Source organism: Silene latifolia, chromosome 10, assembly GCF_048544455.1.
Source record: "Silene latifolia isolate original U9 population chromosome 10, ASM4854445v1, whole genome shotgun sequence".
Classification (NCBI taxonomy): domain Eukaryota; kingdom Viridiplantae; phylum Streptophyta; class Magnoliopsida; order Caryophyllales; family Caryophyllaceae; genus Silene; species Silene latifolia.
In genome coordinates, this window is record NC_133535.1 from 136682748 (window position 1) to 136707010 (window position 24263).

The 24263-nt window shown below is 37.1% G+C and overlaps 1 protein-coding gene and 1 pseudogene across 1 annotated transcript; one reads left to right on the top strand and one right to left on the bottom strand.

The window, feature by feature from the left end:
- Positions 1 to 687: 687 nt before the first annotated feature.
- On the top strand, positions 688 to 23796 carry LOC141606013 (protein transport protein SEC24 C-like). The gene is made up of 25 exons (XM_074424970.1): positions 688 to 906; positions 1945 to 2869; positions 4740 to 4961; positions 5869 to 5943; positions 6044 to 6142; positions 7524 to 7635; positions 8674 to 8801; positions 9606 to 9725; positions 10698 to 10778; positions 10971 to 11048; positions 11353 to 11445; positions 11715 to 11769; positions 12302 to 12378; positions 13664 to 13735; positions 13830 to 13913; positions 16179 to 16298; positions 16411 to 16479; positions 17187 to 17264; positions 17385 to 17523; positions 17924 to 18094; positions 19017 to 19162; positions 21640 to 21819; positions 22178 to 22266; positions 23013 to 23044; positions 23378 to 23796. The coding sequence occupies exons 2-25, from the start codon at positions 2015 to 2017 to the stop codon at positions 23482 to 23484; spliced, it is 3282 nt and encodes a 1093-aa protein (XP_074281071.1). The 5' UTR covers positions 688 to 906; positions 1945 to 2014; the 3' UTR covers positions 23485 to 23796.
- On the bottom strand, positions 3345 to 3434 carry LOC141610103 (U6 spliceosomal RNA; annotated as a pseudogene).
- Positions 23797 to 24263: the final 467 nt, after the last annotated feature.

Sequence of the window (24263 nt, forward strand, 5' to 3'; positions counted from 1 at the left end):
CGATTCCAATAAAAAAAATGGCTGAAGACTTGTTTGATTGTATTAGCTAATTATAACTCCTTTTAGAATCGAAATTTGTATAAACTTTGTATGAGGAAGATACAAGTAAGAGGGTGCATGTAGCTATGTAAATTCCATGACAAACATCAGGTGAAAACAAACAATTTTCCTTATCTGTCCTTCCGCTGAGTTAGCAAAAATCTTAACTAATTTTTAAATTTGTTATTATTTGATTATTTTAATAGGGTGGTACCGAGTTTGTGTACCACCCAATGACGCCCTATCATTATCCTCGTCTTTTTGGTCAAAAACTACTTAAACTGAAAATCCGCGCGAGATTTGGTCGATATAACGATATTAACCTATTTCACATGACTTTATTAATATCAAACAACAATGACTAATTGCGTCAAAACTACAATTTAACTTCAGATAAACAAAATTTAAGTTTTCACATTTCAATAATAACTACGAACATCTACTAAAGTTGATTGGTAAGTACATCATGACTTTACAAAATTCGAACCTCAACAAGAATAAAACATAAAAAGTTATGTGAGATAGATTAAAGTTGAAAATTGACAGACTCTCAACTACATAATTAGTTATTGACCAATAAAGAAAACAAAGATAGTTAAAAACGAAAAAGTAATGTAAGATATCGGGTAATTTTTTTACGAACGCCACTAAATATAAAATAGTTTCTGACAAAAAAAAAGTAAAAAAAAATATAATTTAATTCTTATATGGAAAAGCATACCATTTTTTCGTCTAAAAAAACAGAGGTAGAATAATAAAAGAGTTCAAACCGGCATTGACACCTTTGGAACTCCGTCATCTCTTTCTTTACCCAAACGTCTTCTCCGACGCCGTTTTAACTCCGGCGAGATCGCCGGCGACGTCTAGGTAATTCCGTCAATTAATCAATTGATTTCTCTTTTTATGTCGATCTCTGCAACATGTTTATGATTTGCAGCTCAATTAATTATCTTTAATTTTTCACTTTATGATGCCGTTACTTAATTCAATTTTGTGTGCTTTTATCGCAAATTTTGCGTTTTTATTATTTGATTTTGTTCGAAACCTGATTTTATTATTGGATCCGATGATTTGATCATTTGCATATTATTATTTTGATTACATTCCTGCTGTAGTATCTCAATTTGCTATTTCCCTCTCAATTTTCGACATTTTTATCGAATTTTGATGCCCGATTTTGCTCATATATACGTTTCAGCATGCTCAAGATTGTAGCTTTGTAACTTTGTTAGATTTCATCCGTATAACAAATTTATATGGAAAGGAAAATGTAGCTTGTATTGATTAGCGTGCTTTGCTGTGGTTTCCTCCGAGTAAGGGAGCAATTCCGATAGTGCAATTGTAATTTTTCGCTTTGATGAGGCGAAATTGTTTTGGAGCTATTTTTTTTAAGTGAGATTATCCTAAAAGAATTATGGTAGTGAGGCATTTGGTTCGATTGTTTCTTGAGGTTTTAATGATGTGAATCGATCAAAATGACTGATAGAAATGTTTCTCAATTAAGTTGGACGAGGTAGGTTGGCTAAGTTTTCGACTTTAAGCGCATTGTTTGGTGAATCTTGATGATCCACAATGTGTAATTATAGTGTCTTCTCTGAAAGAAGTCTGAGGGTGTTCTCCAGTGTTCGGTTACTTTCTCTGGTTCTTCTATTTTTTTTTTTTCTTAACGATATAGCGATGCTTCTATAAGCAGGAATGTGATCAAATGATTTTTACTGTCCTTTACTGTTTCATTCCTTTGAAGCAAATACTTTCCCAATCATTTGTTTACCATTTCTATTCTTTGTGAGCGGTATTTTAATCAAAGGTAAACAAATGATTGAGACGGAGGGAGTAATAAAATTATAATAACTACTTTCTGTGTGTTGATAAATTTATCGCTTTTCGTTCTCTTCTGATTGTCAGGCAAACACAAGTTCTAGGAGAGCTTTGATTCTGCTAGAGCTCAAGTTTCCCGCTTAATCTATCAAATAAAATGGCTGCTCCTGTACCTCCAGGGGCACATAGACCAAACAACCAACAGTCATCTGCCCCACCACCAAATTATGTACCTAACCCAAACACAGCCCCCAACCCATCTTTATTACAAAATTTTCAAAACTTACAGATCAATAATACACAAAATGCTCCCGTGCCACCTTCTTCCGGTCCTGCTAGACCTCCTCCTTTTGCAGGTGCCCCACGCTTCCCTGCATCTGTGACTAACCCACCTACTCCATCCACTGGGCCTTCATTGGTCTCTAGACCAGGACCTCCTCCGCCAGGTGTAGTCCCGAGAGCTGCAGCTCCTCTTGCAGGGCCTATGGTTCAACCTAATATGATGCCTGGTAGACCCTCTGGTGCTCCTCCATTTGTTCAACCTCAGCCCTTTGCTTCTAGACCACTTTCTCAAGGGCCCTTCTCTTCCGGTGGGCCAGCCCCTCCTGCCGTGGCACATGCTTCTAATCCCCCCACATTTCAAGGAGGGCCTCGCCCTGGTGTATATGGCTCTCCACCAATGGCTTCGGGTTCTATTAACCAACCTACTTATCCACCTAGTGCCAGTAGTAATGGACCTCCTGTATTCTCAGCTGGAACAGTTCCAGGTGGACCTCGGTTTCCTCCTCCTGGAGGCTCACAGCAACCTCCGCATGGCCCTCCACTATCTGTTCCTTTAATGAGGGCTCCATCCCAACCTCCAACTATGCGTTCTATACTCGGATCTGGAGCTGTTGGCTCTTCAGGTGATCAACCTGCTTCTCCTTACTCATTATCACCCCAGGGACCAAATGCTCCACTTCATTCAGGCTCTCCATTCGGTTTACAGCCCCCACAGGCGCACATGCGGCAGGTAAGGTTATTGATGCTACTTGTAGGTCTTATCTTTTTACCTTTCCAACTTAATTTTGTGTTGTTGGTCATACTACTTTGACCTGAATCATCTTTGAAGTCTAATTCATAATGGATCCAATGAGTAGTATAATGCATCTGCCAATGGATTTTGTAGTATTGACCAAGTGGACTAATTTAGCACAAGGGATAAATGATCTCCTCTTCATGTTTTTTTCTTCTATTTTCTTGAGTCTTTGATGTTTGGAAGATGATACTTTGGGCCTTGGCATTTTGGCGTTGCATTTGGAAGAAGAGTAATTAATTACAAGAATAGTACATGATCTCATAGTTACCATGGGATATCACTTTTTGGGCCAGTCACATATTGAAACTTGGGCCGGTATGACATGGGACACTTGGTAGATTTTCTGGAGTTCGGCACCTTATTGACGTGCTGATTCTTGTGTCAAACTCTCTCCATCCCATTTCCTCCGTTTTTTTTGGACCATTTCTCGATTTATGCGTGTCATCATTCCACAGGGGCCATGCTAATCTTCTCTGTATCGTGATGTCTCCGAAGGGACCATTTCCTCCGTTTTTATTTTGGGAGGATTTGAGGAAAAGTGAACTGCCTACTCTACCCCTTGAATTACAGAGAGGTCAGACAATATTGTAGTGGTGTACATGGCGGTAGTTAATTGTCTAGGGGAAAAACTAGATGCTCAAATTTTTCTTACTAAATTACCAATGAGACAATAATTTCGGGATAAATTTTTATGGAGAGAGGGGCCAGTAAAATTTGGATGGAGGGAGTAGTTACTAAGATATTAGAAGCATAATCAAAATTACTAGGAGGGAAAGAATGAAGATACATTGTAAAGGAGTCGTGATTTATTCCTAGAATATAAGAAAGAGAGAGGTTTACATTGTGATGGTTTATCAAGGAGTGCCTTTTAACTGTTTGTTGTTCATTCCCCTTGCATTGATAGATATATTTGACCCTGTCTAGGATTTTTTTTATATATTTGCTCGTTTTACATTTCCTAGCACAGGATTCTTGGTAATTACATGTGGACCTTAAGTTTTAAGAGAGTATATGCTTAGTTATTATTCTTTGGCTTTGTAATATGACAGAACAAAGTAAAGTGTCTTACAAATTATTCACGCTTCCTATACTGTCATCTAGGAACATCGTCTCATTTCCATAGGGTAAACCCGTGTACAACTGATCCCATTACCACTTTTAAGGCACTGAGGTGATGTTTTAAGTTGTTATAGTGGCTAAGTTATTAAGCATAAATTGGTCCTACTGTAACAAAATGCGACAATCTTATCAACAAATTTGCCGAACTAGTTTATGTGACACTTGATAATCTGAGACGTGCTATGTCCATGTCTATTAAGTAGCCCAAATAGATCAACACCCTATTGTTTCTCAAACTTTGAATTTCAGAGTCGATAGTGTGACACTTAGTCATGTGTTTGTGCGTGACACTCCTTGACTAGGTGGAGAATATAACATGGCCTCTAGCTTTCTGCCTACTGTCCGTTGTGTAGTTATGTTCCATTTACGTCTTCTTTCCAAGGAAAAAAAAAAACCTTCAACGAGTGGAAAAAGTTTTAAAAAAACTGGTAATGAATACTGTCTTAGACCTCAATGTGATTTTGTATGAAATGTGCGATTGAGGTGTTTTGATTTAGTCACTATCACCTTTTGTTTAGACATAAGTTATTGTGCATGTGTTTACTTCACTTATCCCTTGATTACAAATTTGTCGCATTGTTCTTAGTTTATTCGGGTTTGGTTATCTTACAGCCGTCTTGTTGCTTGAAATTACTCTTGAGTCTCATGTACTGTTTTGCACCTACCTTCCAAAACAAAATTTCAGGTAGCCCCTCCCCCGCTTCCTGGTTCCATGCAACCGCCCATGATGTATGGTATGCCACCAAAATTGCCACCTCAAAATATGGATAATGCACCTATGGGTCAGCCTGGTGCCGCAATGGCTGGATCATCGAAGATCGATCCAAACCAAATTCCACGACCACTTCCGAGTTCATCTGCAGTTGTGTATGAAACTCGTACTGGCAATCAGGCTAATATTCCTCCGGTATCAGTCTTCCTTGCATTTTAGACAGTTGTTGCTTATATTTGCCCATTATTACCTGTGCGTGCTTATGTTTCTGTAGTCCCTCGTTCTTGTTAATTAATTACAGTATTCTTTATCTTCCATGTACTTCTTATTCTCAGTGACTTTTGGAGCTCTTGTTAAGAGATGTTCTCGTGGGGATCCCAATTCCCAAAAATATATGGGATATACTTTCGGTCCTTGGAGTGGCTGTTCAGTGGCCTGCCGTCTCACTAGAAAAAGAAAAAGTGTCTTAGTGGTGACTGGTGATATGTTTGCGTTAGTTACTTCTAATTTAGTGTGTACTTCATTTTTCATAGTCATTCGTTGCATTGCACCACCTATCTACCCATCAAGAAACAGCCATTGAATGAGATATTGAGATTATGAGACACTTCCATATTGGTATGTGAGCATTAGCTATGAGCACATTTCCTTACACATTAGCGTATATTTGTTTCGTCACACCCTTGTTGCATTGGGTTTACTAATTTTAAAATATAGAAGTAGGCAACTATTTAGACTTGAGAGAGGCAGGGAGACATTTGGTCTAGTTCATTTGCTGTTGACAAGAACAATAAAGCATTAATCGCAATTACTTTGTGGTTGGCTAACTTAAAATATCGCACAGAATCGTCAATGGGAGGTGAGAAAACACTGATATAGTGGATAAAAGGAAAATACGATAGTTATACGAAGCAAAATTGGCTAACAAATCAGTGTGAACTGTGAAGAGAAGAAAAGGAATGGATATGAGGAAAACCCTTTTTCTATGTACATTGAAAAAATGGCTTGTTCCTTATTTGTGATTGTTATATGTTGACAGAGAAAATTATATGGATGTCTACTGTTCCTTTATGGTCATTTATGTCTAATTGTATTGGCGTAGTCTGCCACAGGTGAGTACATTGTCAAGGACACTGGAAATTGCAGCCCTCGTTATATAAGGTGTACAATCAACCAGGTAAGTCTCGTAGTTAATTAGTTATAGACATATTTTAAACTAGACTCTATCTCCAGTCGGTCTTCACTTATTGAAGAGCTATTCTTTTTTTTTTTGGTAGGTTCCATGTACTGCTGATCTTTTGTCAACATCTGGGATGCAATTAGCTCTATTGGTTCAACCATTAGCGCTTCCCCATCCATCTGAGGAGCCTATTCAGGTATATTAGTATTCACTATTGGGTATTTCATTTGCTAATGCAATCTCTTCATTTGCATGAATTTCTTTGAATCAAGGATATTCTCTTGGATTAGACAAAGATGCCTCTTACTCTATCGGGCCAAAATCTTTTATTGTGAATTGGATCGAACAAGATGAGATAATAATTGCTGGCAAATTGTTTTATACTCCCATTGCTGGCAAATTGTTTTATACTCCCTCCGTCCCAGTCAGTAGTTTAGTTTACACTTGTGAATTGGATCGAACAAGATGAGATATAATTGCTCGTAAATTGTTTTATACTCCCTCTGTCCAAGTCAATAGTTGACAGTTACTTTATACACAATTATAAAGGTAAGGAGAGAGGAATGAGTTTACAATTATTAAAAAAATCAAAAGCAACTTGAAATGAGGAGGAAATGTAATGGTCCCACCCACATGGGTTGGTTTATTTACTAGAAAAGGAAATTGTAAACTATTGACTGAAACACCCGAAAAAAGTAAAGTGTAAACTATTGACCGGAGGGAGAATTTCATTTCTTACGCATCTAGCTCCTCGTTCCTTCAAAAGAAAAATCCAAAATTACCTCTTAAGCTTTCGTCCTACTTGAATTTCGTGTCTTACTCTCTATTTATTTATTGGTAATTGATAGTTGTGACGGTACATATACCACTTAAGTTTCGTTTTTATTGTCTGAACAATTAACTATTTATTGATACTAGGATGGGTAAGAAAATGTTCATGATTGATAGTGATCGTGCATGTTTTTTGTTGTCCATAGTATTTGATGTTTTTTTTGACATATTTAGTGTTTTTATTTAATTTTTAAAAAAATTTATTTGTTCTTCTCTTCTTTATTACACCTTTTTACCGACCACTTTCTTATATATTTTATTTGGTTTACTTTTAAGGTATTCTGGATCCTTAAATTTTACTTCGGTTTTCAAAATCGTTTTAATCGTTATTCTCGATTTAAATTTTTAAGTTTTTATAAAAGAAATCCGGACTTCGATTTTAAAACCTATAAATTTACCTTGACTTTGTATTATGTTTCGCTCTCCCTTTTGTTTTTCATTTTTGCCTTTTCTATTTTTTTCGCATTTTAAGGTGTGCGTTCGCCCATGAATGGTTTTAAAGGATGATTCATGTCAGCCGACCCCAAATCATTTTGGGATTAAGGCTCTGATGTTGTTGTTGTTGTTGTTGTTGTTGTTGTTGTTGTTGTTATCGTCCATCCTCCATCCTCTCAGGGTCTCAGCCACACTTATACATGTGCTGATGTGCAGATATAACTACACTCAAACAAACACTAGCTTTCATTAATCTGAATTATTGCCTTTATTGGTACCCTCTTTATGTGGACATATTTGATGGGTTGCAGGTTGTTGATTTCGGAGAAGGTGGTCCTGTCCGATGCTCTCGTTGTAAAGCGTATATGAATCCTTTTGTAAAATTTATCGATCAAGGGAAGCGATTCATCTGCAACTTTTGCGGTTAGTATAATTGGCTTAATCTTTGTCCATATGAGAGAGATTTAAACAACACAATTTGTTGACTTCTTTCCAACTTAAATCCTTTTCATGTAAAATAATGTAAAATAAATAAACAAAAAGGTGGTTAGATAAGCCAAAATAAAAGATCAGTTCTGTTGTTGTTTTCTATACTATAATAATGTAATACGTTTATACAACTAAACAACTGATGTATGTAAAATGAAATTTTGGTAACCTAATTGCCAATCTTGATTAAGGCGTTATTGCCATTACATAAAGCATGTAGTGACTAAACAACGAGTAATATATAGTTCAACGAATCATTGTTAATTGTTGCGAGTCTTTGACTTGTTGGACTTAGCAATGCTAGTTCTCATTAAACTGTTTAAATGGTTTCAAATACGATGGAAAGCTAGAAAAAATTATGATAACTTTCAATTACATCCATCATCTTTTACGAGCTGTTGGATATACATGTATCTTCTGGAACTGTTGACTGCTAAGTTCCCTTTTCATGTCTTGGCTGTAATGCTGTAGTAACTCTTTCACTATAAATTTATATATTGGTGCTCAAAACATTGACATGGCAACACCTCCTTGTCGCGGGATCTTTTGTTTCATAAAGGTTAGGCTTTTAAAAGGATGTCTCACAGTTTCCTCTTATGTACGACGGAGATGTGAAGAATCCCAAAACAAGCTCTAGGTTCTATGTACACCATGTTCTATTTGTGATTCTATATAGAACACTTCTCAATTCTCAGGTCTCTTTGGTGATGAAAGGGTCGGTCAATGGGAAAGGCATACATACTGTAGTGCCTGTTGTTGTTTCATCTATGCATGCTCAGTATGTTTCTCAGGTTGTAGAAGATAGATTTTTGGATGGAATGAAAAATGCATTATTTGTTGTTTGGTCTCCTCACCTGGATCTTAATCCTCCCTCGTTAATATGACTCATCTGTATCTTAGTGAGTTGTCATGTAGGAATCATTAGTAATCACTTGATCAACTTTTATAGCATTATTTTGGTTCTCTTTGCAGGGGTTACTGATGAAACTCCTCGTGATTACCATTGCAACTTAGGGCCGGATGGCCGGCGTAGAGATGCCGATGAAAGACCCGAGTTGTGTCGAGGAACTGTAGAATTTGTCGCTACAAAAGACTACATGGTTGGTTACTATATCGTAGAATATTTATGCTTTCTCTTTCTTCTCTTGACTCTTTTTTATCTTTCATATTAGGTGATATTTTGTTGATTCTTATGAATCGAGTCCACATTACTGATTGGTTTCCTAATTCCAGCTAGCAATTTGGCTGTCCACTCCTCCATGGAACTCTGCCTAGTTATTGATTGCTGGCAACCTTAATTTTGTAGTCACATACAGTAACATTTATCAGAATTTTGGATTACTGATTTAGGAAACTGTTCTTAGTGGCCAACACAAAAGAGTTTTTACATGTTCAACTGATCATTGTTGGCGAGTTATTATATACTTCCTCCATTCAACTCCACTCTACCATAGTACAATTTGCACAAATGTTAAGAAAATAATAAAGTAGTAATAAAAGTACAATGAGAAATGAGATGGATGATTAATTTGTCCATAAAGTGGGTAATTATGTGGGCCAACTAGTGGCATTTTGTGTAAATAATTGTTTGGCATGAGGATAAAAGGGTCATTTTACTTGCTTATTATGGAAAGTGGTAGAGTGGAGTTGAATGGATGAAAAAGGAAATATGGTAGAGTGGAGTTGAATGGAGGAAGTATGTGTGAGAGATGGAATTGAGATCCATTTTAACTGTTACACGTTTGAGGAGATATTTACTGAGGTAGGGGGTTGTTGTAAGACGGGTGGAGTTTTTGTTATTAATGTAGAAAGAGTGACTTTGTATTTGGAATACGTGTCCCTTTTCTCTTGTAAAATTTATTCTATCTTCCACTGACAAATTTGTTCTCTTTTTTTTTTATCAGGTGCGTGATCCAATGCCTGCAGTTTTTTTCTTCCTCATTGATGTGTCGATGAAAGCAATACAGACTGGAGCGACTGCAGCAGCATGCAGTGCAATTAATCAAGTCATTGCTGATCTCCCAGTAAGTTTCTTAAATAAGTAACACTCTTTTCTTCAGTAAACCGTATTTGTCAATCTGTGGTATGTTCATTCTGTAAAAATTGGATCTTAGAAACTTGAAACTCTACTACATGAAACTTATAACTTGACAAATCATAAATGATACTATCTTCCACAAGGTATCCAACCCTTTTCTTATCCTTGAAAATTAAAGCTAGTTGTCTTGGTCTCTTGGAGAAAAGAGCTAGTGGATCAGGGTTTTTAGCCTTTGTAGTTGGCGTATCTTTTATAGACAACAAGCTTTTTATGAGAGTGCATAGTGCAAGGCTACAACAAAAAGGCAGAGTTATGTGGGATAGATTTCTAAACTTTTTATTCGAGCACACCTCATTATGTTGGGCCTTGAAACTTGATAACAACTTTCTACATGGACAGTCACTTAAAATTGTGGTCTATTAATCTCCAATGATCATTGTAATTCATAAAAGAAAAATCTTGGTAAAATTACAAAAGTTGGTTGATTAATGTATTTCTTAACTCCAATCTTTCTCTAAGACTCTCAGAAATCAGAACCACTTTTCTATGCCCCTGGTCATTTGTATTTGCCTGTTCCAGATACTGATCCCATATTCCCAATTTGATTTTAGAAGCGGGCTCCATTTCTCCTTTTAACCGCTAATCTTTCTTGTATTCAGACTCCTATGTGGTTTTCACATTGCTTCTCGTCAAATGCTTTTGGGACCTTCTGGTTTCACGATCAGTGACCTTTTTTTTTCCCACCTCATGCCTATCCAAAGAATTGACATTTAGAGGAATTCTGGGTACCTGTAGTCTGATTTTCCATGATCCAACTAAGCTCTAATTGATTTACTGGCTGGCTGTCGGTTGCTGTACACTTTCATGTATATTTTCCGAGCTTATGCATGTCAAACTTCCATTCTGTTTCTATATAACTAGTGGTCTTCATGGTGTCTCCATTATTTTTCTTCTTCAGGAAGGTCCGAAGACCATGGTGGGAATTGCAACATTTGATTCAACAATACACTTTTACAATCTGAAACGCGCATCACAGCAGGTTTGCACTGAACAGTTTAGCAATGCATATTTATACTTTACTTTGACTAATGTGGGCTTCAGGAGAGTGTTTCCTCTGCCACGTTTATGTCTACCAATATTTCATCAGTCATTCACTGCTACTTTGCTGGTGTAAACATTTGTCTGAGCCTTAAGGTTTGAGGTGCTGAATAATCTTTTTTCTATTCTACAGCCACTGATGCTTATAGTTCCTGATGTACAAGATGTTTACACTCCCCTTGAAACAGACGTGATAGTTCGACTATCAGAGGTAGGCATCTAATATACAATATGTCTCACTGCTCTGAAATAGTTACGGACTATGTTACTCTGACCCTTTTCATTCCCTCGCGTATCTGTGTCCTCGGACACGGGTATGATATTTGAAGACCTCACTTTAAGCCAAAATATTCAGATTCTTCATAAGAAAGCTGAGTCTGACACTTGAATACCCACCTGTGTCCGTGTGTCGGATACTTCTAATTGACTTTGACCAACATAGTTTACGGACACTTGTATCTATCAGTTCAACGCTTTGACTCTTGAACGTTTAACCCATTATGTAATGGTTGCAGTGCCGTCAACACATAGAGTTACTGTTGGAAAGCATTCCAACTATGTTTGAGAGTAATAAGACTGCAGATTCGGCTTTTGGTGCATCAATCAAGGTAAATTTGCTTGTAATTTTTGTTGCACATGCTGTTTCTGAGCTACGTAGATTCTTAAACACAGTTGATTGGTGCTCTTCTTCTATAACTAGTGCCCTTCAAGCATTGAGTCTTCTATAGCTGCTTTAGTGCTGAACTGCTGACTAAAGTTCCTCATTTGTATGAGGGGGGTTTAGGACATAGAGAGATCTGCAGCTTTTTAGAAATTCACCACTGTATGGTAATGGCATATTTGCTGTCATTAGTCTTCTCTTCTCTTTTTATTTCAGGCTGCATTTTTGGCGATGAAGAGTACTGGAGGGAAGCTTTTGGCTTTTCAATCAGGCAAGCACTTGTTCATTTCCATGACTTCTATGATGATTAGTCCCTTTCATAAAAGGCGGCAGGTTAAGTCAGCTCTGTGGATATCTAAGATAATAAAATAACAACTTTGTCTTCCCGAATATTAATAGTTGTAAGTAATGTGTCTCTAACTTTAAATTGTCACTTATTTTCCCTTTTCTGGGTTAGATTCCTTATTTAATTGACTAATAGCTGGTCAGTAAGACAATATAGTTATCGCTTCTACTAGTTTCAGTTGACCCTGAAATTCAATTGAAGAAGATAGCACGGGATAGCCGAAATGGCTGTGTGGATTTTCTGCTTCTTTTGTCTATGTAAGGTTGATGTACTTGTATGAGGCCTAAACACTAACGTCTAACTAAGCACTATTTACCGAACCGTTCTTTGAAGTGGCTGTGGACACATTTCTTTGTTGTCCTGTATAAGTTTTTCTCTGCTGCTGGGTTTTCACTAAAACAGTAAAATATCAGTACTTGTTAGTCTAATTACTGTATTCGAAATGTCTGATGAACAGTGTTACCTTCAGTTGGGATTGGTGCACTCTCTGCAAGAGAGGCAGAAGGAAGAACCAACATTTCTGCAGGAGACAAGGTGCCTTTCTTTTGTTTTCCCATTAACATTTTTGATGTAGAACATCTTGATTTTTTTCTTTATCGTCTATTCTGCATATGATCCTCAACTATCAAGTGTTTGGTTTTTGGACTCCTTGGATGTTTGGTTTTTGTAAATGCTTGAAAAGGAGTCAAGTCTGTCGTCTCAGACTTACTCTAACTAAAATAAAAATAGAATAGGGAATCAGACATCAGAGATTAACCATGACATGAGTTCTTATTTTCATAATGAAGACATTGTTAATTAAAATTTGACGCGTCAGTTTTTTCCCTCTTCGGCCTCTGTGGATATCTTGTCCTCTTATTATACGCTTTTTTTTTTCTCATTTTATCTGTAAAGTCTCTTACTCTCTTTAACTTTGTTGAACGAACTTGTCTCTTTCTCAAACTATATACAAAGTCATAGAGACCCAAAAATTTGGCAAGTGTTTTTTTTTTCCTGTTGGATAAACTCAGATCTGCTGTGCATGGCATGACATGAGCGCTCTGTTCAATCTGTCTTTTTTCATTCTAATTTTTGAGTGTGATGAAAAATTGAGGCCGTCTTAATTTCAGCATTTGTCTTCCAGAACTTCATCTTGTCTAGAGGGCATGTAATTATTCCTGGACGTACCTCTCTGAACTACCCTGAAATGTTCTTGAAAATAAAATACTGTACAAAAGTCCACATTTACAATTACAGAAACTACCCTCTCACGGTGCGATGTTATTGCATTTTTGATGGACTGGGTTTATCAACCACCTTCTTTTGTCTGTTTATGTATCTTTTGTCAGCTTTGCAGAGCACAAACAGCTGAACATTCTGTTGAGTTTCTTGCATCTTTAGTTATTCTTATTATTTGATTGATTGAGTTGGTAGTTTGTCGGCAACTTGGATTGATGTTGGTAGTCTCCTTTTGCTGTTCTGTTAATCTCTCTTATGCTCTTAGTACAAATGGTAATTTATAGAAAGTGAGCTCTTCTAATCTATGGACAAGTTGAGTGGATTGCAAGCTTGTCTAGTATACTTGAGACTTATATGTCCAATGCACATTATTAGACTTAAGTTTGACTTTTTTGGACTTCTGTTCAACTCTAGACATCCTTCTCCATTGTTGTTTTTTGCTACTTTCTTTAAAAATATCCGGGTATGGTCATTCGTTTATTACCTTCTGGAGGTGATTCCTCATTAGGTCCAGATATGGATACAGAAGGGACATTTCTTTGGTCATGCAGCTTCACTGCTTTTTATTGCTAATTTTTTTGTTCTCATAATAATATATCAGGAAGCCTATAAACTGCTCCAGCCATCTGATAAGACCCTAAAAGAAATGGCTATTGAATTTGCCGAGTTCCAGGTAGGTTATATCAAGTTTTCTGTTACATATACTATATCTCTTCACTCAGTGTTCACCTTGGACTATTGATAAATTTTAATCATATAATCGGCAGGTTTGTGTAGATGTATTCATTACCACCCAGTTCTATGTAGACATTGCTTCCATCTCTATTGTGCCAAGGACTACTGGAGGACAGGTGATAACTCTTTACATGTGGTTAAGCATACTTTAGCTTGGGATCCAGCCATATTTATTTTTCTATTGTTTTGGACTAGGCCATCTACTACAATTAGGGTCATTGAAATATACTTCTTATCTGCATTACTAGAGAAAATGATGTAGTTATTACAAGTCCTTTATTGTTTATCCACTTATCTAGAGAACGTTCTCAGTTTAGTTGAATTGCCAGACGCTATGCTGCTCGGACTCGGTTAAAAGTATATAACAAGGGTGCGTGTCCAAGTGTCAAATTTGCTATTTTATGAAAAATTTCATATTTTTGGTCTAATATAGTGTCCCGAGTGTCCTGCCCATGTCCGAGTGTCGAGTGTCGGACGGTGGTACGCGAGGTAATATTGAAGAATCCGAGCAACATAGGACAGACAATTGTGTGTGGAAGTTACTTGATTTGGCCTGACAAGGTTTAATACTTGAATTAGCTCTGAAATTATCTGTCCATACTTAATTGCCACCCCTTGCCGGTTTGTGCTTTGTGTATAGAATAGTCATTAACTCATTTTTTCTTCTTTTTCACTCGTCTTAATAGGTAAATAATTCGCCTTTAACACAGCTTAATGTAGGCAATGCATTATATATAGAGGCTGTCTGCCTGATCTTACAAAAATCTAAGCTGTTGTAGAAAGGTGGTAGAGTGAAATTACTAAAAACCGCTTTGTCTTTTTCCCAAAATACACCGTGTCTCCATGTGTTAGAAGTATACAGTAGTTGGCACCCGGAATGCCAATTGGGAAATGCCAATTGGCAAATGAAACTTGGCTAGCGATAGAATCACGAATCGCTTTCCATAAAGAATATTTTGACCCTTACATTTGCCTGAAGTATCACGAACTCTCTCGCAGTATAAGACTATCACGAAATCTTTCGAGAGAATGCAAATGGAGTTTTGTAATTTTGTATGTTCTTTCAAAGTCCGAAAGTTCTGATTTTTCTTCTGTTTTCAGATCATGCATAATCAGGTATTTTTACATGTATTATTATGCACGCTCAAGGAAATCATCTGTTATTTCCGAAAGATGCCTTTTGAGACAAGTTCAACAAATGCAATCAATAATATCCCGCGCTAAAATGAATTGTGCGTAGCAGCACAGCTACCCTGGTGGGCCGGGGTCGTGACAACACTCAAAACATGGGCAAGATTTGGCTAAGTGTGTAAAGACACCCCCCGACCCCGCTCACCTGGGGTCCTAACCCCGAACGTGGCCGGACCAAGTCTCCCACGGGTGCATTATTCTATTCTTGACTGAGTACCATCACGTCTTTCACCCCGGTTCATCGGGGCCCTATTCCCCTAGAGGGGTTGAAGCAATACCCACAAGACCTTATTAATACCTGGCCAAATTTCCATCCACTTGTTTTATTACTCGTCTTCAAAACCCGTAAAACACTTATACAAGCATGCACTCCGCATTCCCGAACTCGTATTATAGCTAACTGAATTTGCTGACTTTGATCGAGTCCCGACTATACTCAAAATGAAACCGCTGATTCACTTAAATCACCAACAATATGTCCTTGTTATCATTCCTTGCCGCTGTAGCATGCCCATTTGTGAATATATAATGAATCCCACGAGATTCCAGAGAGACCAATTAGAATTCCTTGAAAAGTGAGAAGTAGGCACAAGTAAAAGCATATACCACTGTGCTTTGGAGATTTCACAATGATGAGGGATTTGAAGTAAACAGATAGAGAAGGTGTGAATTGTTTCAGGCTGAGTTGCATTCTTTGCATCTTATTGAGTTTTTTTTTTTTTTCATGGGAAAAGTTAGCCTTACTTTTTAATGAATAACGAAATACCAGGCCTAGAATGTATGTGTTATGTCTATATATTCTCTATGTTCCTGCTTCCTCCAAACATTTGTCTGTGTCACCCAATCACCATGAGTCTGTCCATGATTTTTTACCTTGTGCTGGTTTAATGTCACTAGTTTCAAGCTTTGTTTCATCTTAGTTTGGAACTGTTACTACCGGTAATTCAGAATCATGTAGTTAAAACATGACTGATTTGGTTAAGAATTTAAGATGTATCACAAAGTTTTTATCTTGCCCTAAGATTGGGTTTCTGCTTGACCTGAATTAATGCACTTGTGGACAGCTGAAGCCTGCACCCAACTTTTTGGTTTCCCTCTATGTTTCATTTAGCTCATTTTATTGACTTGGGAAGTATTTGTGGTTGTACATTTGTACCCTTACTCCTTTCCGTCTTGCCCTGATTTCTCAGGTTTATTACTACTCTCCGTTCTCCGCTGTCTCTGATACTGCCAAGCTTTATAATGACCTTAGATGGAATCTGACAAGACCACAAGGTTTTGAGGCAGTCATGCGAGTAAGGTGCAGCCAGGTCCGTTTCAAGCTTTCTGGTGCTTGTTACATTTGTGCTTCCCATGTGAAATGTTTCAACGATGAAGGATAAACATATTTCACTTATCTTTTCTATGGTATATATTTCGTAGGGCCTTCAAGTCCAAGATTATTCAGGCAATTACTGCAAACGTATTCCAACAGATGTTGATCTTCCTGCGGTTTGTATCACAATTTTAAACTTGTATGTTTTGATGTAAAGGCTGTATAACAAAAAAGATAATCTGCCTGGGATATCTGTGATTATTGTCGTCCGTTACTCCCTCCTATCCGCACAATGTTCCCATCATATTTTGAATTATGGTCAATTTGGTGTGGACTGTGGACTGGAGGCAGTATGATGCAAGTGTCAGGGTGAGAAATGAATGGTTAGGTTGTCATTTTGAGTTAATAGGAACTGTTTTTCTAGGTTAGTACAATTAAAAAGAATGCTGTTATGTTCCTTCTACCCATCGTATTCAAATCAAAGCTGGTAATCATTATTGAGGTGGTCATATGAGGAAGTATTTCATTTCAGTATTAGCGTTCAAGACTTCAAGTTACCTTTTTTTTATTGTATTTCTTGAATCAATATAAATGCCAAGCTACCTTCGATTGTATTTTTTCAAATTTGCTTACTTCGTTACTGAATTATTATTTGATTTACATAGTTTTTGTTTTTGTTCAGCTGATATACACATAAACCTTTGTTATTTTAGGCTTTTGGCAAGGGGTAACCTTTGTTTCTTTAGGCTTTTAGAAAGCAGTAATCTGTTCTTATTCATAATTCTAGATTTCATTTTTTTCGCCCTGTAACTTCCTTAAGGTGCTGCCTCTTGATACTCTTGTTGACAGGATTGGTTCTGACTGATTGTGTTTTAAAATGCAGATTGACTGTGATAAGACTTTAATGGTCTCAGTAAAACATGATGAGAAACTACAAGACGGTGCAGAATGTGCATTCCAGGTTAGACTTTAATGGTCTTACTAAACATAGTTCGCCGTCCAACCTTCTTCAAACCAATCTTTTCCCCCGAAGCTGTTTAAGTTTCTTGTTTCCTGAGAAATTATGTTTTTGACGATGTAGTGCGCTCTTCTGTACACCACTGTTTATGGACAACGAAGAATTCGCGTCAGCACCCTTTCCCTTCCATGCACCAGTGTTTTGAGCAACTTGTTTCGCTCAGCTGATTTGGATACTCAATTTGCATGTTTCTTGAAGCAAGGTATAGTGCGTTCATTGCTGAATGCTTCAATGTAGCTAGATAAAGATACTCGTGCCATTGGTTCATCCCATTTAGATTGCCCCATTTGGCTTTAGTGGTCAAACTATGCGAGCTCTGACCAATATTTTTTCACTGTATATAAAAATAGGTACAAGTTTCTAAAAGTGATAACATGAAAATAGTTAGGTTATGCCAAATTTACATTGTAACTCTCCATATACTTGGAGAACTGAATGGGCAAAGTTGACCTTAGTTAACTACCAAACTAAAATGGTGACAAAAAGTTTGGGAGAAGGGTAGTAGTTGTTTGAGTATTGTACTACTTAAGCTCAATTTGTTAGGGAATAGTCATTTTACATTTTCACTAAACTATTTTTGCTTTGTGTTTTTTCTCTTAAAGCTGCCATTCAAGTTCCCACAACCCCTCTACTTCCCATCAGAGAACAGGTGACAAACCACTGTGTAAACATTCTGCACTCCTATAGAAAATACTGTGCGAATTTATCACTGTCATCGGCTGGTCAACTTATCCTCCCGGAGGCTCTCAAGCTATTGCCTCTATACACCCTGGGTAATGCAATCTTGATTCTTACTATCTATTTTGTCCACTATGTATCTAACCATCTTTATGCTTTTAAGCCAAGTTACTGCTCTCCCTTTTGTCGTTTCTTCACTTGATGTCTCTTCAATTAACGATCTTCTGACCCCAGAGGCGGATCAATTAAGTATAAGAAACAATGCTTATGAGTCATTGGCATTTAGTTGGTGCAGTTGTCTTAGTTTCATATTCTTTCCCCTTCCATCCATGTTCGAATCCAGCCAATAGCATTTTTTTTGTGTAGAGTTACGGAATTTGCAGGCCCCTTTTATCACCCAAAGACTCCTAAAAGTTTTAAACTAAAATTCTAGCCCACTTTCATGGCATATTGAACTATTGGGATGCTTTTCCATTGTTATCATATTTTCTTAGTTTTTATTAGTATTTTAAGCTATTTGGACATACAAGCAACCATTATTTTCTATAGGTTCAAGTGTTAGTCATATGTAATGATATAAACTATTATGTTTTGGTTTTATGGACCAAGATAAATATTTTATTATCATTAGTAATAAATAATATTTTCAATGACAAAAAAAAATTCGCTGAAATCCGCACCCCCGCAATTAAAATCCTGTAATCGCCTCTGTCTGAACCTCCTTGGGCCAATATTTTTATTGTAGAAGAGATGCCACTATTATTATTTAAGAGTCTCATTTGTCCAACTGTCTCTTTCATTATTCTACCAAAGACGCAAATGGTTTGATTGCAAAGAGTTAATAGTTATGGAGTCTAAACACTATACAAATGTTTTAAAGAAACATCAAGGAGGAAATTATGTCTTCCTGAGGGAATACTATTGTTTAATGATTGAACGCATGCATCATCACAGTGTGGCTCTTTAAGGCACGATATTATGTGCTATTAACTGTTATTATTTTGATGTTTTTTGCAGCATTAATAAAAAGCACTGGTCTACGCACTGATGGGAGAGTAGATGATCGTTCATTTTGGATAAACTATGTTTCTTCAGTGTCAGCTCGCTTGGCAGTTCCACTAGTTTATCCTAGGATGATATCCATCCATGACCTCGGATCGAAGGTGTGTATTTGGCCTGCTATATTGGCGCTTTTTCCCCCTTTTTTTCTCTCTCGAAAAGATCAATAGTTCTTCAGTAGCAAGGGGTAAACTGCAAGTGCAAGTTATAGTATGCACAGTGACCAATTTGTAAAAGAAATACTACTAGAGAAACTAGCGTAGCAGGCTACCAATAATCTCCATTTCCTCCTCTATTTTCCCCTTAAAAAGGCTTTGTACGCTAAATTGAACTGAATGCATCTACTTACCACTTCCGTAGACCAATATGCCTTGAAAGTTCCTACACTTCCTCTCTCTCTCCATATTTCATAAATTGCAGCAATTATAGAACATTGCCTTTGTCGCTTCAGAAGTGCCTCCCCTGGTTGCAGTTTGTAAGCCATCTCAGAAGAGCCCAAAGCTAATAAGATTTTATATCTTTCCTCTGCCACTTCTTCAGTTCCAGCAAAACCTCAGATGAGAAAGGGCAAAGGAAGAAAAGATGCTGAATAGTTTCAGAAGCTGCACAGCAAATTTTCAGTTGTGGGTAATGAGCTCTGGCTGGCTAGGGTAGCAATAAAAGAATGTCTGGGCATATTTATTCCATCCCAAACAACCTTGCTCCATGGGACTGCCATTTGCTTTGGTCTAAAATATTCTTAGGCCATGGATATAAAAAATTTCCCATCTATGTTCCACTTTTTAAATAACCTCTTTGGCAGCGACACATCCCTAGCCCTTGAAATTAAGCTTATTCTTGACTTAAATGATATATTGATATGGCGCCAACTCATACCCTCTTTTGCAGGGCGAACTACTTCCCATATGGTATTTTTATGGATACTATATACTCTGTTCCAGGCGCACCATATGTCACATTTAGTGTTCTCCAATTTCCAAATCCTTTTGATGAGTAGACATTATTATTTTATTCCAACTCAAACTTTATTGATGCAAAAATCACCTTGTTTCCTGGGCAAACTGAGCTATTCCGCTCTTACACACCATTTTCTTATGCTTAGTGGAGCCCCGAAGGACATCCTTGCATAACCGCTTTATTCCATTGATTGTAGTCTTAGGCAATAGCATACTACAAGGCCAAAACTTTTGCAGTCCGAAAATCACTGAATTAATTCATTGATGTTTACCTGGATAAGAAAGCAAACTTTCGTCCCAATCAGAAAGGCATTGTCTGATTCTTGTTAATAAAAGCTGATGCATCTCAACTGTGAGCCTTGAGGTATTCAAGGCAGGCCAAGATATTTGAATGGGAAAACCCTTTCTGAATACCGTACTTGGCAGAATTTGGCCCTAACAATATCACTCACTTCCCATAAAATTGATGTTTTCATGGGGCTCTCTTGTAGATCCGAGACCCTAGAAAACGTATTTATAACATCCGCGACTTTTTGAACCGCTGTCACAGTGGCACATCACCCTTACACAGTGAGAGTGGAAGGAAAACTCTTTAGCTTCGGCGACACCTTTTCGCATTCCCCTTTTCTAAGCTCCCTTTTACTTTTAAAATAACCATGTGTAGCTCCATTTATCTTCATGGAGAAACTAGTTGTGGAGAGACAAGTCATTATCCAATCAACCATTTTAACTGGAATGCCAAAAGCTATCAATGCTGATCTCAAAAAGTCCAGTTAACAGTGTTAAAGGCCTTTCTGATATCAACCTTACAGTGTTTCTGGGGAGATGTTAGTTCTGTTATACTTCTTTACCATTTCCTGGGTAATTAATAGGTTGTAAAAAATGAGCCTATCCTCAACAGATGCCGCATGCTCATACCCAATTAGTGAAGCCATTACTGCTTCCATGTGGGTGGCAATGATCTTAGTTATAGAGGATGGAGCTGCAAGATATTGGCCAAAGGTCCAGGACTGATTCAGGGGGAGAGAACTTTGGGATTAGGGAAATAAGAGTCTCTTCCCTGTAGAAAAAAAATCTGGTATAGCTACATAAAAATTATCTTCAATGCGATGCCTAGTCGCTTTAAAAAAAATCCTGAAGAGAATCCATCCGGATTCTAGGCTTTTCTGAGATTCAAAAGGAAACCAAGCATTTTTATTTTGAAGCGACTAATAGGCCTTGTTAGCATAATCTTTTAGTCATTGGGGAGAGTGACTTCATTAGTGATCAAAATGGTATAAAGGGCTTCAACATCAGCATCCATACCAAGGTTACTTTTGTATTAATCTATGAAAGCCTTACTAACTCCCTCTCGCTGCTCTTTTGTAAGTTCCCTTGGGTGTCGTTTGTCTTCCCAATTAAGTTTGCAGCCTTCCGATTAGCAATTTTAGCGTAGAAATAACTAGTAAAACTGTCACTGTACTTGATATCTTCAATTTTTGATATATGACGAAGCATGGACAGTTCTGCTTTTTTGAGTGAGGATTACTTGTTCAAATACACCACTCGGGCTTGAAGCAGTTATTCCTTCTTTAATGTGTATTTAATTGACCTTTAATGTGTTTTTTGGGGGTTGGGATTTGTAGGAAATGGATGGATCAGTTATTCCTTCTGCTATCCCGCTTTCCAGTGAACATTTGAGTGATGAAGGAATCTACCTTCTTGAGAATGGAGATGATGCTTTGGTTTATGTCACAAGTTCTGTGGATCCTAGTATTCTACAATGTCTGTTTGGTACGCCCTCAGTTGATCAACTTCCTACTCAGGTAATCTCCGACCGTTTCCCATTAAAATGCAACAGTTGAAAGAGACAACAAACTAAGAATGTGACATCTGAACAATATTTCTTCTAATTAGTGTTTTACTTGAAGTGCTTATATTATGCCATTAATCTCCTGGTCTCCCTTCTTCTGTAAATTGGTTTCTTTCCTTTATTTGTATTGACCATCTCCCTTGGCGTCCCTACAATAATATACTTTAGAACTCAGATAAATGAAAAAAAAATCTATACCTCTGCCATTGCCAATATGATGTTGATATTTACGTTTTCGTGAGACTACAATTATGTTTCTGAATCCATACACACAGATATCTAGTTGTGTTAACTTTGTTTTCTTTCTTTAGTTTGTGCTCCAGCAATATGACAATGCATTATCAAAAAAGTTCAATGAGGTCATCAACGAAATACGTCGACAGAGATGTTCATACCTTCGGTACGTTTGCTATGAATATTTTTCTTCAAATTTCTTTGTCGCTGTCAATACCTTGTTATGCATAATTGCTGGTATACGGTATGAAGTAGTAATGAATCCAATTATTGGAAAATCACTTTCAAGGCAATGTTAATGACGTACACATTGTACTGCCTTGGGAAAATTAAGATCTAAGATATTCTCAAGTGTTCGAAACATGGATGTAATTTACATTATTGGATCTGCCACAGTAAGAAACCGGGTATGATTTTTTACCATAAAGTACCGCTGAGACTTTTAAGCCATTCATTTCCAGTGAAATGCATCATTAATTCTGTTCTCGTAGGTCAAAGACATTATTAAAAATATATATGTTAATAATATTAGTAAGTTCAGTGAGAGGGATGGTATATTCTATATGCATACACGATACGCACTTATTACAATGTAATGCGTATATTTTAAACCAAAATTAGTACTACGGCATAATACGAATTCGAAATATGTAGGAATCAATACGCGATTCACTGTGGAAGGTTTATTCATGAAAAAATTATTAACTCTATCATCATATTTAAGGTCCGACTTTCAAGTAGAGGTTTGAACAGTTTAGTTGCTTCCGTATGGGTGGAATAGTTGTATTTAGAGCCTTGTCATGGAAATCGTATCTTCGCTTTTGGCGAATTGTGTCACATGATCCTTAGATTTATGTTTTCTACTGCGTAATTTTCTGTAAAAACTACTTTATCTTCCTCTCTTTTGTGCAGTTTCAAATTGTGCAAGAAGGGAGACCCTTCAGGTAACGTACTCGGACGTGTTATTAAAGCAATCCTGAAATTAAATGGAGCTTAAAATTATAGTCCTATCCCATTTATATTGTCCCCGACAACTTTGACAGTAATTTTCATACAATATAGAAAGGATGACATAATAGTTTGACGTTTTACTTTTACATATATTTGGATTTGGAAAAGATTAATGGTCAAAATTGACCACTAAAGTCAAAATGAGATCATATAAATGGGATTCAGTATTTTTTATGATGAATTGCTTCTGAAATATATTTTGCAATTAGGAGTTTCCTTGTATGGTATAATATTCGGTTTTGACAACGTTTTCTTCTTACTTTCAGGAATGTCTTTCCTTTCATATATGGTAGAAGATAAATCTCCGACTGGTCTCTCTTACGTCGAGTTTCTTGTTCATATTCATCGTCAGATTCAAAACAGAATGGCGTGAATCCGATATTAGACTTCACTAGTCTTGTTGCATATACATGGACATACTAGTAAATTATGGCAGCAAATTTGAAGGTGAATATTACCTAGTTACGCCCTCTTTTTTTCGGGGAGTGGGCTGAGAAGTTTTGAGATGACACCCTTAAATTATGTTGTATTTTAAATTATTCTCTCTTTTTAATACTGTGCAGTTGAGTTTTAGACTGGGCGGATTTTTCCTTTATAGTTTATATACTGAGGTCATGTAATACGTCTTGATAGTGTGTTGTAAACTTGTAATACTTGTGAATTATAGTTTGTTGATTTCCTAACATTGCAAGTGTGAATTCGTTGTTGGCATTGTGCTGTAGCTGCTATAGAGACGAGCTTTTTATTTTGGATTAAGCATATTTTGTTAACGTGGATGACAGTCGAACCTCAACATTCCCTTTCTTGATGCCTCTACACCGTTGCAAGAGGAAGAGACATTATTTGCGGTAGAAAATATGTATCTCTATGTTGTAGAAAGGTTACCTGCAGTAGTATAACTCGTACCTTTCAAATCTCAAACTCCCAATCCCCAACCCCCGTGCTGTCCAATATGTCCTTGAATCACCTGTATCGATACCCTATTGTTTAAAAAATCCATCCATGGTCTCGGAATCCCCTCCCTCGTACCTCAAAAACCTCCACTATGTTTAGTTTTATTCGGGCCAACTTTTGATAAATCTCTCGCGTTAGGTTAGGGAAGGCAACAATCCCATTTTTTGGGATTCTATGGCACAAAATGTCAATATAATG